Here is a 19,413-nt window from a genome sequence, read left to right as displayed (position 1 = left end):
TACACAAGCTTGATCAATTTTACAGCTGCCTTCTCAAGAAAAAAAAAAGAAAGAAAAATGGGGGGAGAAAAGAGAACACTTTATCTGCCGCTTCATTCAAACTATACGCACTTGTGGGCCTCTTCTTGTTTTGTGCCTCGACTTTTTTCTTTTTTTATATATAGAAGGGGTAGGGGCCAAGAGAGTAGCGTGCTCTTGTATGTCCTGTTTGGAAACAAATGCTCAATGAATGTTACAAAATAAACACGATGAAAAATAACCAGAGACATTAAAAGGAGGCAGAGTTCATTTAAAAAAAGGAGTGAAGCGGTCACCCTTCAGTGAGAAACGCTTTGAAGTAGAACTTATTATCTGAGAAATACTTTTTTGGTTGTCCTAACGACGCTGTTGAATTGGAAAGGCACTCCTTTGTCAACGATTTGTTCTCCTTAAGAGGGATGTCCGTGGAAATCACTTACATGGGCCACCTTAACATACTGCCTGCAAATCAGTAACCGGCAGAGTCAGACATGCAGACGCCACTTGGGAGAGGACAAAGCAAGAAGTCGCAGTGAGAGCGCCGCTGCTTCTCAATCGCGCCCCTTTAAAAGGGGGTTGAACGATAATTTCTCAGACGAGCGTGGAGGCAAAACAAACGCCGTCTTGTCAGAGTTTACAAGCATTATCCATCTCCAGAATACTGCCGGCACAATGCTCGCCAAAATTGCATGTGAAGTGATCTTTTTTTTTTTTTTTTTTTTTTGGGCCAGAAAAGTTAAGAGTCTCGACTCAAGACTGCAAGTGATTTGATCCGAGTACCTGCGCCAGAAACTGCAGTGCGCATGGATCACCTTTACGGCAACAGAAAAGTGCTCTTGGGTTTGGAGGGGAATAAAGTACAAGAAGAAGGAGAGACAGAAGAGGGAGGATAAAGAAGTTGAGTTTTAAAAAAATTATTTTAATTAACTTTACTTTTAGTTTTGGGGAAGCAGAAATCAGGTGCGGAGACGCAAACGGCACCTCTTCACACTAACCCCCTCTCACCCTCCCACCTCCCAGAATTCACATACAGCAGAACAGCAACACCTTGTGATACCTCTGGCCCGTTTTACCATCTCAGCTAAAAATAAATAAATCACACTTCTCCCATTTCCTCAATATGAGAATGAAGACGAGGGTGATAATCGTAAGCCACCACTCCTGTAAATAAGACACGGAATGTGGCTAAATAAATCTGACATGTCGAGATTCTGCAGGTATTTCACGTCAAATGGATACCAGTTTATTAAAGTAAGTGCACAGTTCACCTACTCAGCTCAAACAAACGTCCTGATGGGTGGAAATGGTTTTATTATTTTTATTTTATTAAATATTTCCTATCAGTAAGAGAATCAACCATATAAACTAGCAGCCAGTAAAAAGACAGTGTTAATAGCGTTACATTATCTGCCAGTTCTTGCTGTGGAGCCAAATGTTAATGGAGACTGATGTTTCTGAATGATGGTGGTAACTTACGAGCACGTTCAGTGTCTCTGCACTTATAGCTTTAAAGAGCGTCTTTGCCACAGGATTCCACCTGTTTGTGTGCATAACTTTCTGTGAGTGGGAACTTTGTTTTTACTGGCTTCATATTTGCAGTGCAGGCATTTTGCCATTTTTCAAAGCTCCCTACCTGGTTACTAGCTAGCTTAAGTTTCAAGTTTCATGAGCATGTCAGAAAACAAGGCAGCTCAGTTTAAGTTGCACGGCTCCCGCTTAACTTCCACATTCGCAACTCCAAGGCTGCCTTTAGAGCCGATACCCCCCACCCCCTCCTTTTTTTTTCTCTTCTTTTTCCTCCAACAGAATCAAAGTGCCCCTTTTTCAGTTTGCTCTGCAGCCATTAAGTTTTATACTTTGCACTCCAACCTGCAGGAAAAAATGAGAATTCCAAGTTAAAGGATGCGATTTAAAACATCTGCGTTTTTTCTTTTTCTTCTTTTTTTGTTGAGGAGGGGAGAGGAATCTTTTTCCAGAAGCATGGATTGGGAACGCTGGGAGAAGTGAAAATTCTTCGTCTGCTTTTACACTCGGTGCTCTCGGACTTCTGCAGGGGGAATGTCGCTCCTCTTCAGCCCGACATCAACAGCTGTGGTTTCACCTATTAGCCCTGATGTCTTTCCCAAAGGAGTCCGGGACTTTAAACATCTGACAGTGGGCACGCAGGGGGGGTTACTCTACTGACCTGTAGCCTACTTGGTTTTAGTTTCATAGGAACTTCATTAAATCAATTACTGTGAGCACATCATCATGTTTATAGCGTTAATAGCAAAAATATGTTGTTGTTTTTTTTTCTCCCCATTATAATATTTTGCCTGTAGGAGCTTTGCAGGTTTGGGCGCTTTTATCATTTTATATAAGCAGAACCTGAGTGATGAGGAAAATTATTCTTGTTCTGACATTTAGACTAACTTTTTGTTAAGTGGTACCACTAATACAGGCAGAGTGTACACAAGAGCTTGCTCTTCTGTTTGAAAGTCATTTTTAAAAAGCTTTCCATGACTTAATTTTAAATACCTTTTTGGGTCAAAACATATCCAAAAAATGTCCCCCATAAAGACTATATTTTATATATATTACACTAATCAAATTAAGACTAATTATTGTGATTTCAGCATAAAAAATATTTTGGAGGGGCACGAGAAAAAAACTCAAGCAAAAAAAGCACAAATGAAGTGTAAAAACCCTACTGACAGAACACATTTCTAACAAGTGCCAGGCGTCTTTGAAACACAATACACATGTGGATATTTGTAATGTCAGCACTGTGAAATTAAATTTGAAGAGCTGATATAATTCTATGTGAATGAATTGAAACAAATACATGTGGCATATTTTCAAGCCAAATAATTTTTTTTTTTTTATTGTAACGCTTTAACAAGAAACATTTGTGTATTGTTTTGTTTTAAATGTAAGCTCTACGTTAGTCATCCCTGATCATAAACACTTTGTTCTTTACCTTGTCCTTTAGGAAGTAGATAATCTCTGGGATGAACCATCAGTGCGTCACTGGTAGAGGCATAATTATAACATTTTAACTAAGTCTTTTAGGGACTGGGTTACTTAACTGATTTGCTATGTTGTCACATGTATCATGGGTACTTTGCAGATGCACTCCGACTCAGAAGAGTGTGATACATCACTCAGAAACTGACATAATATCTGGTGGCTCAGTAACATCTGTGGGGGTAGAGACTTGGTGCTGGTCCAAAGCCCCCATCCCAGGACTGGGAGCCACTCCAAGGCAGTAGGTGAGGAGAGCAAGGTCGTCCACGGACAACCGCATGAGCCAGGCCCTGCTACCTGGCCCTTATATTGCCCACCGGCCAGAAAGTAGAAACTAAAGTGCAGATAAGCGTGAGCATGCTGCCCTAGTAGTCTCTTATTGAATGACAGGGCTTTCCTAAAAGCCTCTAAATGCAGGATGTGGGCTTCATCATACTTGGAAACTAGGGATGAGAGGGGTGGAGGGAAACAGTGAACTATATGCTCAATCAAAGCGAAGCAGATGGACTTTTTAAGTCAAGGATATTTTGATTTGTGCCCAGGGATGGAACTGCTTACAGGGTACTAGGTGTATCTAAAAGAAACAGATTCATATCTGGCACATAAACGAGGGCTGCTTTCAGATATAAAAGCACAATCAAATTAAAAATGTTTTGATTTGAGCTCCAAAAAAAGAAAAAAGGGAAAAGGCATGACACAAGCTCCATAATATAGCCAGTTTATATTCATGCACTGACCTGGGTCAAGTACACTGGAGGCCTCTCCATAAAATAGGGATTACGTTCACCACCTGAATCCCTGCTTATCAAATTCAAGTCCATATATAACCCTTCCTTTTCTCACTTTACATATCTTAAAACCCATCTTTGATTGCTAAGAATGATTTCAGAAGCATAGTGCCAGTCCATCAGTTTATTTCATTGCCTTTTATAAAAAAAAAAAAAAAAAAAGCTTTTTTCTTTCCATCAGCCTCTCTTTTGCTTGTAGTGATTGATATCAGAACCAGATTTGTGGAGAACTATCATGCTTGCAACATCAGAAAGACGGCCCCTGAATGCATCTGGTTTATTGCAGAAAAGGTCAGCATTTAGAGAGTGAAAATCACTCTGTGGGGAGAGGGAGGATGGGGCATATTTGGAAAGGAAAAAAAACAAAAGAGGTTTATGTCCAGATAAGGAGGAGCAAAGAGAGCTCAAGACACAGTCCCGTCAATAAAGAAAAGACAAGGAGCTATTTGTGCCAACACCAGATAAGAGTGTGACTGGCGCTCTGCCTGCGAACATCTCGCTGTCTTTACATCGCTGAAGCACTATATGTTCATCATGGGCAAACTGGTGAAGTTGGCTACCAATCATCCTTAGCTTTGAGGTCACTGTAGGAGCTCTAATCCAATGTGATAAGGCAGTGTGCTAGTAGTAAAGCTTCGAGTATGGAGGCGCCACTGCTTCCTCAACCATGCAGTGCCAATACCTCCCTCTGACTTCATGGAGATGTCTGCGTGGATCCCAAACATCATAAGCAGCCTGAAAACCCATTCCCTTCTTTTAAACATACTTGGGTTTGGCAGTGACCGATATGGCTCTGAATGAGCAGAAGAAAATGTGGAGTCTTGATGTTTCCAACTGGCCAGGGATAAGCCAGAAAGGAAATATGGCTGGATGGGCAATAAGATTGAGATATGGGGGTCTCAATGTGACCCGGGGCTTCAAAGAGATGTGGTTTGGGTCTGCTGAGGCCCCAGATGAGGCTTAAGACATGAACGATTGAATGCCAAGATGACCTATGGCAGTAATGGTGTCCTGACAGATTTCCATCCGCCATACATTTTCCTTACACTTTGTACTTAAGGGCAAGTTTGGTTTTAACGCTGGCTAGAAATCACAACGCTCCACCTCCATCTAAGGACATAAACAGCACTCTTTTACTTGCTGTGAAGACACTGATGACAGCCATAATGTGTCTGCTTGTCCCACAGGACACTTAGCGCGGGACTGTCCCAATCACAAGACTAATTGTATAATTAGGCCAGCTCCACTGGGGACGGGGACCTTTCTGGCCCTTCACAGACATTCGCCATTGTAAATGACAGTATAGCTCACAAACCATCAACGCTTATCCATCTTAGTGACACAGGCCTTGAGAGATGGTGATATTTTATTAACATGACTGATAGTTCACCAAAAGAAAAAAAAGAAGTAAAACATAACCTGTAACTCTCACCTGGGGATTATTTATCACATAACGTGAGGTAATTATGCAGGTGCACTGTTCACTTCTAACAGCTCCAGCACTCGCACATTTCATAGGCATTTGAACGGAAGCGGATTGTGAGAAGACCAGCCTGCAAATTATGTATTCATCACTTCAGTGGGGAGGCTGAAGAGTGGTGCTTTTCTATCAGGAGTGTGTTGGTCCTGAGGAGAAATGCAAAGCCAGAATCACCCCCTCCCCTACACACACTACTACTACAGTTCTTATTTCCCTACTACAGCCCCTCCTTAGATTTTCAGCATCACCATGCGCGTCATTATCGTTGTCAAAAGTTGTACACAGAGTATGAACTCTCGGGGATGCGGGGCTGTGGCAAACCCTGCCGGGGGGGAGCTAGAGGGGAGGAGCAGGAGGAGAAGAAGGAGGCGGAGGAGGAGGGTGACGCGCAGGTGTCGGTGCTTCAATTCTGACCGGCCGTGACGAGGTTAGGACACTTTTCTCCATCCAGGAGGGCCCCCATAGGCGCCCTCATTAAGCAGGCCCCTGTAGCACCGAGCGGCGTGAAGAGGCGAGGTCCGACTCCTCACTCTGAAAACCTACCTCTCTCACCTGGCCTCTGTCTGGCTCGTCACACTTCCAATGGGGAGAGCTCCCAATATGAATGATAATAAGCATAATGACGACCATGCAGGTTGCTGGACGGTTGGAGTTGGTTAGGCAAGCGCCAATTTCGCGACACCGTCTGAGATGTCATTTAAAGCGGCGCAATGCGCTGAGTAATCACTTAAAGAGTAAGCTGCACCGAGTCGCTGGTGGCTTTTTTCTTCTTCTGCAACAGAATGCCCTCAAATGGCACTCCGAAATGTTTCTCATTTGTTAATTTGCAGCGCAGTCCCACACCAGGCCTCTCCTGCGTCATTTTATTTATGACGCACGTCGGAAAAGTTAAACGAATGAAGTTTCTTCAAACTTCCCCGCCGCACACTGTGACCGAGATCCAAAGGGCAAGTGGTGCTTCATTAACCGTATCCCCATTTACTTTAGATCCCCCCTGAGTCTCAGAGCGAGCGGATTAATGTCAATTACCTGTCATTTTTGCCACATCCACAATATGTTATGCCGGCCTGCTTAGACGAAGCTCTGAATAAAATCCTCAGCAATGCATTCCCGCGACTTTTAAAAGAACGCATTTAATTTGTGGCGAGTTCATTTTGAAACTTTGATTTCGTTCATCTGAATTTTCAATTTTTATGATTATTTATTGTATTTTTATTAAGAATCGGTGGAAGTTTCTACTCCAGATGTGGCTTAATGAATACTGGGGAAAAAGTAATTAATTCCAGAAGGTGCCATAAAACCAGTCGTTTATTTGTGTTTGAGGTTTAAGGGGTTGGAGGCGGTGACGAAAAGCGAGGGCTGAATGTTATCTAGTTATTTTTTCATAACAGACACAGGCCTAATCTGCTTAAACAAAAAAGGGCAAATTAGGCACACTTTAGACGTCGATTAATGTTTCCTAAATCCCAATTAGCGGGCTGTTTGGATTACAAGTTTTTCCCATTTAGCGAGATAATAAAGAGACTCTAGATGTTTGGAGATTTATTCATTTTGTTTCAATAAACTATTCTTCGCTGACGCAGACGAATAACTGCCACCGGCTCAATAAACGTGATTTCCCTTTAAAGACCTAAATTAAAGGGCTGCTATGCATGATGACCGTACCGAACAAAAAGCCACAGGACCGGACAAAGAACACACCATCCAGCTCGAGGACCAATAAGGGGTTTCTTTCACTTTTCAATCACTTCTAGTCGTGCCCGGGATTAAGAGAGGGCTCTTGACTCTCTCTTTCACACAAAACCAAGAGTGCTTGTCAGCAACTCGAAGGGAAAAAAAGAGGAGAATAATAGTGAGTCCAGGGTTATCGTGTTTAATTGGATTAGATGGTGTCATGTTGAAGTCCGGAGCATGACAAACAAGAGATAGACGGCAACACGACCGGGATAAATACAGCATTATTCCCACTTAACAGTTTTTGTTGTTGTTGTTTTTAATTTTAAAAAGGAGGAGGAGGATAATTTGGTGAAGGCATTTTATTTGCTTTATTTGGATAGAAAATTGCTTATATGTATCCAGTTCCTGGAAAGAGAGCATGTTTTGGCGTCTCTCTATAAAATGAAGTGAAACATGCTGAGGCTAAGAACTGTGGCACTGGAGAGGTTTATATTGTCGGGACTGTGTTGTCGGGTTTGCGCTGTGCTCATCTGTGCGTCAAGCAGCGGCAGCAATAACAAGGTGCGCGCAGCTGTGTGCGCAGGTGCAGGTGCGAGGCCTCCACCTGCTCAAAGAGGAGAGAGGAGTGGGAGGAAGGTCCACATCAGTGCGTGCTTTCCCCCCTCCTCCTCATTTTCTGTTTTTGTCGAGATTGTAAAAATAAATAAATAAATAAAAATAGTGCAAATAATGCCGAATTCACGTCGTTGCGTTTTGCGTTTATGACGCTTTTAAAACAGTTCAGTGATTTTTTTTAACAAGGCAAAACCCTTGTATTGTTCTCCCATGCAAATTGTGAGCGCAGCAGAGAAACACAACCCTTTTAACACGCCTTTAAACTTTTATCTCGGAAGGATAAAGTTGTTACAGCCTCTTATTCGTCAGTTATGCTCCATTTTAACAGTTCCGACTGTCATTTTTGTTGTTGTTGTGCGTTTGTGTTTGTCTGTTCTGCTCCAAACCGTCATGTGTGACTCGACAAATGAAGCCAGTGTGAAGGCGTTTTTATAGAGGATGAGCAGATATTGATATTGCTCAGGTAAACAGAACAAAGGGACGGCGTGTAGAGAGCAGGATCACAGGATGCGCATCAGTGCCCAACCACAGCAGATATTTTGCCAGGAAAAAGAAAGAAAGAAAAGGTTTAAAAAAAAAAGTTGCAAGGTTGTGAGGAAGCCGTAAATCTTTCTATAAATAAGTTTGTTTTCAACTTTTTTAATCGCTATCAAGTCATAAATATATACCCCATCACACAATTGGAGATGATACCGACTCTTAGAGGCAGGTGTGATATTTGATGTCTGGCCCTCCTCTTTAAAGACCATACACACACACACACACACACAGCCCCAATCGCGTAAACTTTCCACTGGTCTATCTTGCTGATGCATTCAGGGACATTGCAATAAAACAAACAAAATCCGAGTGGCTTTTTTTTTCTCAAAACTAAGCAGAATCGGTTTCATAGTTTATTCAGGTAAAATAGTCAAATATGGAGGTGATGTCTCATTAAGCCCACAGATGCGATATGAAAAAATACATATATACATTCTGACAGCACACGACAGCCTCCTGTTTGTACGCCTGCTCTAAAACTGCTTTTTGTAATTCATCGGAAATGAAGTCGACTACAAAATAAGGAGCTATTGAAACTCATTATTCAGTAAAGTCAATAGACGAAATAAAAATAGAGATACTAAAATGTGACGACAGATGGACATTTGAGAGGGGGGGGGGGGGGGGAATAACTTTTTGAGACTTTTTGAGCTTCTATAAGGAGTCTCATTACCATGCCACCCCTCTTCCCTCTCCTCCTCCCGGACACCCTTCCTCACTCCTGGCAACAGCAGACAAAGCGGGCCGATTTTACTGGTCTCCGTCGGGGCGGGCAGCCCCTTTGATCTGAGCCCGTTAAAAAGAAGTGAATCGAGGGGGAAGTTCGAGCAAGACAAAGCCTGGAGGAAGGTAAAGTCACCTAGATTTTTTTTTAAACTTACCTTTAAAAATAATAAAATCTGACCATAATTTAACTTTTGAGGGGATCATTCCCAATTTGCTCTGAAGGCAAAGGCAAGCTCTAACCCGCCCAAAGGTTAGATCTCACCAGCCTGACATCTGTTAATAAACTGCACAATCTTCTTTCACTAAATGCAGATGACATTAAGCGGACACACCCCGGACATCCAAAAGAACCAAGAGGGCCTTCAGAGGCCTGCGCGGCTTTGGGGGCTTCAGCCCAATAGATACAGTTAAATCCCGCCCATCATCGTCAGGATGGGTCTTTAGCAGGTGGATAGAAACTAGAACAATATTTATACCCGTGAGGAGAATGAAGTGTCGTCATTATTCGGCTTGCATTGGGAAGAAAAAAAAGGTCATGAAAATTATATAATTTATGGAATCGTTTTAGACACACTGCATTTTTTTAAAGGAAAGATTTATGGCACAATTTAAAAGTGAGAGGAAACTTGGGGTTTGATATCTCTCCTGATTTCCTCCCACGCCGTCCCATCCTCTCGGACTTCACTCGGTGACGGGGACACTCAGACAAAAGGTCTCCTCAAATGAAGTTAGTAATGGTCCACATGTGCCAGATGAATCACGCAGCACAGACAGGGCCGCGATGAATTTCATATCACCCAAACGCACTGTTGGGGTAAAAAAGAAAAAGAAAAGAAGAAGACGAAGAAGAGTGGACATGCCCCTGCCATCAGTGGGGGAAATTTAAAAGGTTCCGCCAAGAACGAGTTAGTGAAGATTGTGTGGACGCTGCCAAGCAGGCAGACCATTCAGAATACAGCAGCTGATATTAAAAGAAAAAAGAGCCCTAAATCAAAGTAAAGGTAGAGCATTTCTGTGTGACTTGACACAACCTGCAGTTCAAATACACGTGCCACATTTTTACTCTTAAAAAAAGAAAAGAAAAGAAAAAACACCTGAAAATTGTATTTCTGCAAGGCCATGATGATACCTAAAGCCCTTTTTTTTTTTTAAAAAATTGTAATTTATTTTTTTGTATGAGCAGTCCGTGGTAAGGGATAACATTTTTGCGGGGTTGTGCGCCTGAGGGCAGTGATATAATGAAAATTAAGAAGCGACTGTAACAGTGCCGTCACAGTTTCGTAGAAACACGGCCCATCGCAGTCACTTCGAAAATGTCCTCATTTATTTAAAACAATATTACTAAATATTGAAACAGAGTTAATTATCGTAAACGAAATGTTTCTATATTGAGCAGCTGTGCACACCTTATTTTTAAGCCGTTTTTGCTAATAGCTTTACACTTCTCAAACTGTGCGCCAAGCGCAATAACGAGGTATTTTATTGCTTTAGAATAATCTTCTGCTGCAATTAGTTTGTCATATATTGTCATTACAAGTCTATTAAAACATCAAGTCATTATTTGGGCATCCCCGGGCGGGGGAATTAGAATAAAACTATCTTTGCCACACGGGTCCCATTTAGATTAATGGAAAAATATGTAAAACATTTCGTTTTAATTTTCTTCTGACAGTGTTTTGCATACATGCATTTTCTCCGCCTGCGCTGTCCCTCATTATTTATGAAAGCAATCTCGACCAACACATTACCGGGCTATGAAATACTGCTTGCAGCCTAATTGATTCCCGTCACAATTTTGTGAGGTTATAATCGTGTTAATTGTAATTTAATCTCTCTGGGAATACCGGAGAGATGTATTTAAATACAACAGTCGAGCGAGCTGGGAAGATTTTATCAGTTCCACACATAATAGAAATGTCATGTAGAATTACACAGGCAGACAGGGATGCATTCCTCTAATCTACAGAGATGTCACTGACATCGTTCACTTTGCCTGCCCCCCCATTTCCAAATGTTACCGAATTGGAAAGTCGTCTAAGTAAGTGCAAAGATACCATTTGTTTCACCTTTCAGTAGACGAGGATGGGAGGGCGGGTGGGGGGATTAAAAAATACCCAATAATAACAAGATCATTGGGTGGAAGGTAAACATGATATTATATGTGGCTCATTAACCTTCAGAGTGTGTTGTGCTCTTTTTTTTTTTTTTCAAAACATAAAGTGACCAAATCATTTCCTGATCAGCCACAGAAGAGCTGCCCTTTTTGCTTTGTCTCTGCATGATGCCATGTGCTGCTTCCTCTGCTCTGAGATCTGCCTTCCTGTCTGTGGGGACACCTGTTGGCACAGAGCAACTTGGAAAAGCCAGCTTGTCTCATCAGACTGGTCTCTCTGTCATTGCTGGACTCTCATTCTACTGCGCTCTAAACAGTTATTTTATTAATGGCGGCAATTCTACAAAAAAAATTGACTAATCCAAATAATCAATGTATGTATTTAAAGTATACTAAATATTTCATCCATCAGCATACTTTCACATTAAAAGCAAGGTGTGTTTGCTGAATACATAATATAAAGTATACAGATGGAGGGAATATTTAAGACTCAGCATTATATAAAGTGGGGACTGACGCTGTCTAGACAGTCAATCATTTTATTCATTTGCTTTATCTTTATTTCTGCAACTTTTAAAAAAAATTCTCACTCCGATCAAAAATGCATCAATAACAAAACACCTAAAAGTTTAAAAAGTTAAAGTAAAGTACTTCAAAGTTTGATCAAAGTCTCCACTGAGTGATTTTGAAACAGAGTTACACCATAATCAAAGCTCATAATGCAACCCAGAGGTAAAAGAACTCATCTCTTTTAATTACTACAGTTTATGTCACAAGGATGAGCATAAAGATGCCCGAGATCTGTTCTGAATGACCTACAAAGCCTCGCAAAATAACTCTACAAGTAATATTTTGGGGAGGAGGTTTATTTAGTGGAAGTCAAACAGCAGCAGTGTTTTCCACCAATCTCAGGGTATAATTTGGTTGACAACAAACAAACAAACAAACAAATACACACACACACACACACACACACACACACACACACACACACACACACACACACACAAGCTGAAGGGGTGGGGGAAAAAAATTATGTGGCCAAATGCCAAAGAGACAGCTTACTGTTAGGGTCTTTGGCTGGACCCAGGAGTGGCTTCGATCTTTTTGTCTGGGCCTGGCCTGGCACAGACACCAACCCTGCCCCAGACACAATAGATCATACAGTAAGAGATAGAGATAGAGAAAGAGAGATGGAGAGAGAGAGGGAGAGACAGAAAGTGGATGAGGTGGGGTAGAGGAGGTATGGCGCCTTTCATTACCATGGTCACCAATGGCACTATTAACCATTCAACACCCCCCCAATTATCCTCCTATCCACAGTCAGAGAGAGACAAAGCCCCAGTCCTGGTCTGCTGGAGCAACATGGCCACTAATCTGTCTCATTCTAACATCACACCCACTTCACTGTCTGTGCAAGTCAGACACGGACAAGCACTTCACAAAGCCCCTTTATGCTTCTGTTTGTGATGAGACAAACTTCTCTGCCTCGCTCGCTAACGAGTTCATCTTTATGTTTCGCTGTTTATAAGATTAAAGTTCCTTAGATGCTAATTTAATATCGGGTCACCTTAATCTCAAGATAAATGATTCATATAAAGAATACTGCTACCAGCTTGTGTATTTTTTTTTTTGGCGGCTTTTTTCGTCGAAGTTAATGGTGAGCCTAACGCCACACGCCTTCTCCATCAACACACAATCAACCACAGGCTCACAGCTGTCACAGAGAGAGCTGCATGCCATTACTAAGGAGAATGATACCAAAAAAAAAGCTAAATTGTGAGTTTATTCGCTTCCATCTGGGTTTTTCTTTTCTTTTTTTTTAAAAAAAAGCAAGCAGGACTTTGATGTTTGTGAGTCAGGCCCTGCGCAGGGGGCTGAGGCCTGACTTGAAGTCTGGGGCCCAATGAATAGATCCACAACAGTGGCTTGTTGTGTTTGTTTACCCTTTTGCCCAGCTGCCTGGACCGTGGAGATGGGAGAGCATTTATCATGACCTAGGAGAAAGAGGAGGCATGGTCACACACACAGAAACACACACACACACACACACACACACACACTGCAGAGCATGCCAAGAAAGCTGCAAGGGCAATAGTCCTTGTAAGTGAGTTTTAAGAGGCAAATACTGTCGACACATGGTAGTTGCAGAGTTGGTATTGCTGAAAACAATGTGAATTGGACCTCAGCAGCAAAATTAACAACAGTTTTTTTAAAGGAAAAAAAAAGCTACATAAATCAACCTTAATAAAAACAAAAATCACAAATGAAATCCACAGTTTCCACACTGCATTTTTGTGAAGCAATGAGACGATGGCTGAAAAGTTTTTGAAATGTCACTTTAGCCACGAGACCAGCAGCCTTTCCAGTTTCCTTTGACCTCCACGTCCCAGATTAGTCGTGTGGTTCCTGCCATTTCTTCTCACCAGTTGTGTTATTTCTGTGGCACCGCGGCGGAGAGTGTTATTATGTTCTGAGCCTGCTTCAGCGAGGGCATGTCTATCATGCTGCCGCGGAAGGTGAACGCACCCTGAACAGGTTTGCAACACAAGGGAGAACACAGAGAGAAACATGAGATCAGACATGCCCAATAAAACGCATTTGATCCTGATTTGCATGACGAATACTCGGAGTGTCTGCCATACAATATAACCCTCGAGTGTTATATAAACTGACATTTAGCAGCAGACATATTAGTCAAAACAAAAAATCTGCAGAAAAAAAAACCTTTAGTCAAAATTGTTGTCAGTGGCTGGAGGTAAAGATTATGAAAGGCAAGCACCTGTCACATTGTAAGACAAAGGGACAAACCCTGCTCACCATTCAAACCATTACGTACACACTCCCCTCTCACACACAGAAAGACACGTACACATGCATACACAGCAGAGGGATGGGTAAGATATGAATCCCTCGGGCGATGCTTAGTAGGAGCAGCCCTGGCAGTGAGAGAGGTGTAGGCAGATTGTGTATTACCTCAGCAGATAGACCACAGAGCTCAGCACACAGGATCCAACCATGCACTAAATTAGGAACAATAATATTGTACACTTAATTGGCCCAGCTCCCCCCACCCCTCCACCCTCCTATGTTGTCTCTGAGAGTCACCCAGGGGTGTACAGTACGTATTCTCTGGAACTACAGAGGTGTGTATCACAAAAATTGTGTATCACAAAAGATCGGTCTGAGTGATAGAGCAGAGAAAGACCTCGGACCTGTCAACAGACAGTCGACACAGATATTTTACTGTCCTGGACACGACCATTTAAGGGGGAGGGATCACTTGAAATACTCTTACATCATTTATAAAAAAGGTTTTCAGTCAGTGCATCTTCTGAATGATTCACAAAAAAATATTATTCTATAAAAGAATAAAAATGGAATTCAATTGTCGCTGCAGCTTGAATACAATTGCTAAAAAAATTGATTAAGAGCCAATACTAACAAACTAATAACCAAGAAGAATATACAGAGTCACCTTTTGTGTTGAAAAAATTGACATTTAAGGCAAATGACACACCCATCTATGGAGCTGATGAATTATAACAAATTAATAAAATCACCTTCACACTTACATTTTATCAGCTACGAGAAAAATTGTTAAGACATTTTAGACCAAAACACTGCCATCACAGAGAAACTCCACTGACTTTTCAAAGTCTGAAAAAAAATATGCAGTTTTACTTTTCGCAAAGGATGTTAACATTACCTTTCCCTCCTTCTGATGTTGGTCAAAAGCAGCAATGAGCTCTTTGGCCCACTGGACCCTCTCCTTGCTGGGGGAGAACTCTTCTTGCACAGCTTGGACCTGCCCTGGGTGGATAACCTGCTTACCTATGGAGAAACACACACACAAAAAGAAAATTAACTGTGCTAATTATAACAGCGGGGTTTCAGTGCCTTCAAATGAAACCAAAAGAAGAAGAAGAAGAATGTGTTCCAAAAACAGTGCTTTTACTTGTTGATATAGAAGTAATACAATTCGTGCACGACTAAAACCAGATAAAATGCTTATTTCCATGTGAACTGCTGCACAAAGATGATAGAAAAAGAAAAGCAGGCTGAGAATTAGGAAGGACTGAAGAGAGAGGAGAAGCAAGAGAGGATTGTATAAGTTTCAAAATGACGATAGTCAGGATGCTGAACGGGGCCAGACGATGCTGTGCTTTATGACAGATAAAACGTGTCTCCGCTCTGCTTGCAGCCCTGCTGTTAAGCAGAAATGTCACTAAATGCTTAGTTAGACTTCATTATGTGACAGAAGTCATCTAGAAAAACACACTTACTGATGAAAGAACAGTTTGTGAAAGCCTCCGTGGGCATGCACGGGTAAGTGAATCACTGGAAATTGACAAGGAAAAACAAGGCTAAATAAGACAGTGCAATGTATATGAAGTGTTAATTTTATAACCACAGTGAAACAGTTAATAATCCAATGTCTGAATTGACACGTATCATTTTTCTATATTTAATTTTAGGATGCCATATGATCAGCAACCCTGGCTTCACAATGACACTGATCTTAAACAGAATCCCAACATGGATTTTCTGGCTCCATCTGCCACAATCCCCCCACCTTCCCGCTCCCACTTCCTCTCAGTTAAATGTGGGTGAACGCCACAGACATAATCCCATGTACATTTGCAGATCAAACTTGTAGTGATAAGTTAAGGTTATGAAACGTCTGGGTGAGAACGGCGGCTCTGAGGCAGCCAGCAGGAACTCGACACTTTAGGGCTTAGCACTGTCGCCAACAACAAATCCTTCAAGGTGGCTGAGCGGGCGGGCGTGCTGCACGGGCTACAAAAAAAAAAAAAAAGGGGGGGGGGGGGAGGGGGGAATTCGGCCCAGGAGAGAGGAGGAAAGGCAAGGAGGGGAGACGAGGCGAGAGAGAGAAACCCTCTCTTCATCCTGCTCCACTCACCCTGGTTAACCCTAGACAAACCCGCAGCGCTCGCACAATCAACATGCCATCGTTAAAGGCTTGAACAATTACTTATGAGCCCACATAATTCATAAACTGCCATTTGTAATAAATAGACACCTTTCAGGAAAGTGTGCACATGACAAAATATGTTCAAAAACCCATTCTGTGTGTTTGTGTGTATTTGTATTTGCGAACTGCCGGTGACTGCTGATGGGGGTTCAGTGTGTGAAGCAGAGACTGTGACAGCACATTTTCTGTTGAACAAACAGCCCGAGGACTCCCCAGGCCACTCTGGAGTTGTGTATGAATGTGTACTTGTATGTCTGCAGGCTTGTGCATGTGTGCATGTGTTTGTGCATATGCCACTGCAACAGTTAGTCTGATTCATTTCAACATAAAAAAAAGGTAGAAAGCAAATATTATGTGATAATTTTTCAGTGGAACATTGTGCCTGTATGTTTACCTTCTATCAGAAGTGAGGGAGGACAAGTGTGTGTGTGTGTGTGTGTGTGTGTGTGTGTGTGTGTGTGTGTGTGTGTGTGTATACCCTTCTCTGCCACCTGTTTTACTTCTGGGCAGAAGACGGGGGCATGTTTCCACACAGAAAACCACCAGGTTTATAATACGGAAAGAGGGTGTCTATTTGTGTCAGTGTGAGGGTGTGTGTGGTTGTTTAGGACAAGGGGAGAATGACAGAGCGAAGAAGCAGACAAGGGTGACTCAGGTGCCCTCAGTTACAACCCATTGGTTCTCCTAAAATACATCAATCATGCCCTCCAGCCAATCCCGGCCTGCCATGTGGTGCTGGCATCTCATTGGAGGATTGCTATTTAGCAAAGTGCTCTCAAGCGAATGATGGGCAGGGTCCCAGAGATGGAAGTGAAATGTGGTCCCTAAGAGCAGAGAATTTGTGGAACAGTGCTGTTTCTGAGCAGCAAACATTTTCACAGGGATCACTGAGCCTTAACAGGAACCTGATTTATAGCGCATTAAAAAAAAGTGCTAAAAAAGTAAAGAGTGAACTAATAAAGAACTCAACGGATGATATTCCTCCCCAACATATATTTGCATAGGAGTTTGGCTTCATTTATGCTAACCAGTAAGCAGCAGCGAGTGTTTACGTTTGACCAGTGTGTTCCGTGCTCAGCACTAATGGGTGCTGTATGCGGCTTAGTTAGTGCCAAGGTCAATTACTGCACAGGTAGAAGCTTTTGGCTGCACCGCATTATTGCTTAAGCACACTCGGGCCAGTAATAGCTACTAACTAAGATTATACAGAGTGCCCATGGCTTGAAAGCCACTAATCCACTGCTTTAAACAGTTCTGCTCCATATCAAATCAAAAGCATTTATTTCTTCAAATGACTGTTTCTGTTAATTAGTTTTTAAAACGTTTGCTTCATGTAAACCACACTTCAGATTTCTTTTGATTCTCTGTTTTCTTGGAATCACGCCGAGTCCAACAACTAAACAAAAACAGGATATTACACGTCTAATAATGGCATTAACGTGAGGAACCCCTGTACTAAACATAATATACATTCTGAGTAAAATTGCAGCATAATTAAAACAAACAAACAAGAAAAATGTAAAATAAAAATAAAAGGCACTTGGCTATAGTGCAATATAGAGTAATTCTGAGATAAATACACTCAAAAGCATGCACACAAACATGCTGCACCAGAGAATAGAGGTGGCAAATGAGGTCACCTGGAAGGGTTTCTGTATGAGACAACCAAAACCAAAAAATCAAAAGCAACAAAAGAAGCTCAAGTCCAGACTGATTTGTTGATTTTAAGTGCAAGGTAACGTGTGTGTCGAGTAGATGTTCAGAAGAGTGTACAAAGGGATTTACGCTTTTTGTGCCAGTGCTTATTTTTTCTCCATCTTTTCCCAGTGTGATTGGCGACTAATGTCCGATGCTGTTCTGCTAAAATGATCTGAAACTGGGGCAAAAAAATAAAAAATAAAAAATCCTAGCCATTACAAAACCATGAAATTCAGTCATGTGTTGCCTTAGTTTATGTGGATCTACACCACAGGGGGGGAAAAGCTACATATATTTTGGATTTTAACATCTAAAAAATGGTACAAAAATATCAAAGAATTATTTGCAGGATTGCAAGAACAGTGCCTGCAAAAACCCACTGTGGGAACAGGTTGTCCTGCCTTCTGTGGTCTGTTGCAGGCAGTCTGCAGGGCTACACACACATACACACACAGACACACGCACACACAAAAAGCATGACCTGGCTATAGACACACTAATAACTCCTTTTAATTATACATACTCAAGTGCACACACACCCATTCATACAGGCACAAAAGAAATGTGAGATCTTCATTGCAGTGTGCAATACAAGTATATAAATAACAAATGAAAAGCCAAAGGATGCTCTGTCACCTCCCACAGTGTTTCATGTAACATTTTAAAGCATTTATCAGCTGGTTCATTCCCCATTCTCATTTGGAAGGAGACACGGGAGAAAAAAACCAAAACAAAATAAAAACCCACATGTAACAGAGGGCACAGGGAGTGAAAGCTGAACTACTTGTATGCTGCTTGCAACAGGAAGTAAGGGATGCCTGTTGCCATGCTATATTCAGGAAGAGAAATTAAGAGCAACAGATGAGAACAATGTGAAGCAAATGCAGAAATCAGAGGTAAATCACAGTGACAGACGTGATGTCTCAAGTCAGGATTTGAAGGAACAAGGGCAGATTTCAGATAAAGAAACAAGAAACTTTACCTGTGAAGCCCATGAGAGCGCCTTCTCTGGCCTGCTGCCTCAGCCCCTCCACATCTTTGTAGTCGATGTAGACCAGGTCAATAGCCTGTAGCCCAAAGGCTTTGGCAGTCACAACCACCCTCTGCCTTGCATAAAGGAGCTCTCTGGCATCCTTGGTCCGTGTGGCACCTTATGAAAAAAGTCCAAGGACACATGCACAGTTTGCCAGACAAGATCTCAAAGAGACGCTGTTGAGCTGTAAGTAGGTGTAGGTTAGATGAAACTGTGATGGGTGATGAGCAGCAGGTATTACATAAAGTACACTGACACATCCTTTTATGTAATAAAAAAAAAAATCAAGGTTTATTCTGTCATTTCTGATTCTTGCTGCCAAACAGTCGATTGGGATTATTAACCACTGGTCTCTGTGCTTCATTACCCATTAACTCTGTCCTTTAAAACAAACCTACTCATTGGGTTTAATGACAAGAAACAAAAACCAAAGAATAATCATTTAGACACAATGTCCTTTTTTACTCATGAGACCTAATTCATTGAATTGGATCTTTGAGTTCCAGCACATTTACATTTATACATTTATCACTTAGGTATCCCACGTCTGTGAATCATCCCTTAATTCGACTAGAAAAAAATGTTTTCCCTTTTCCTGCAGTTCTGCAATTGTGTGTTCAAAATTGAGAAAATGTGACATGCATTATATTTAAAGACTAGCAACTAAGCTTGTGCATTTTACACAAATTGATCTTCTCTGCCATGAATCCAGGAGGAGAATAA

The 19,413-nt window shown here is 41.7% G+C and overlaps 1 protein-coding gene across 1 annotated transcript in view; it reads right to left on the bottom strand.

Moving 5' to 3' along the window:
- Positions 1-11,617: 11,617 nt before the first annotated feature.
- The window catches only part of clybl (citrate lyase beta like), a 63,846-nt gene continuing 56,050 nt past the window's right edge, over positions 11,618-19,413 (bottom strand). The window contains exons 6-8 of the mRNA XM_063498401.1: positions 18,640-18,807; positions 14,673-14,797; positions 11,618-13,493 (exon numbers count right to left, since the gene is read on the bottom strand). Coding sequence (XP_063354471.1) covers positions 13,398-13,493; positions 14,673-14,797; positions 18,640-18,807 — 389 coding nt within the window. The 3' untranslated portion in view covers positions 11,618-13,397. The remainder of the gene's footprint in view (positions 13,494-14,672; positions 14,798-18,639; positions 18,808-19,413) is intronic.

This window comes from Pelmatolapia mariae, linkage group LG16_19 (genome assembly GCF_036321145.2).
Source record: "Pelmatolapia mariae isolate MD_Pm_ZW linkage group LG16_19, Pm_UMD_F_2, whole genome shotgun sequence".
Classification (NCBI taxonomy): Eukaryota; Metazoa; Chordata; class Actinopteri; order Cichliformes; family Cichlidae; genus Pelmatolapia; species Pelmatolapia mariae.
This window is presented reverse-complemented; position numbering and strand designations above follow the sequence as displayed.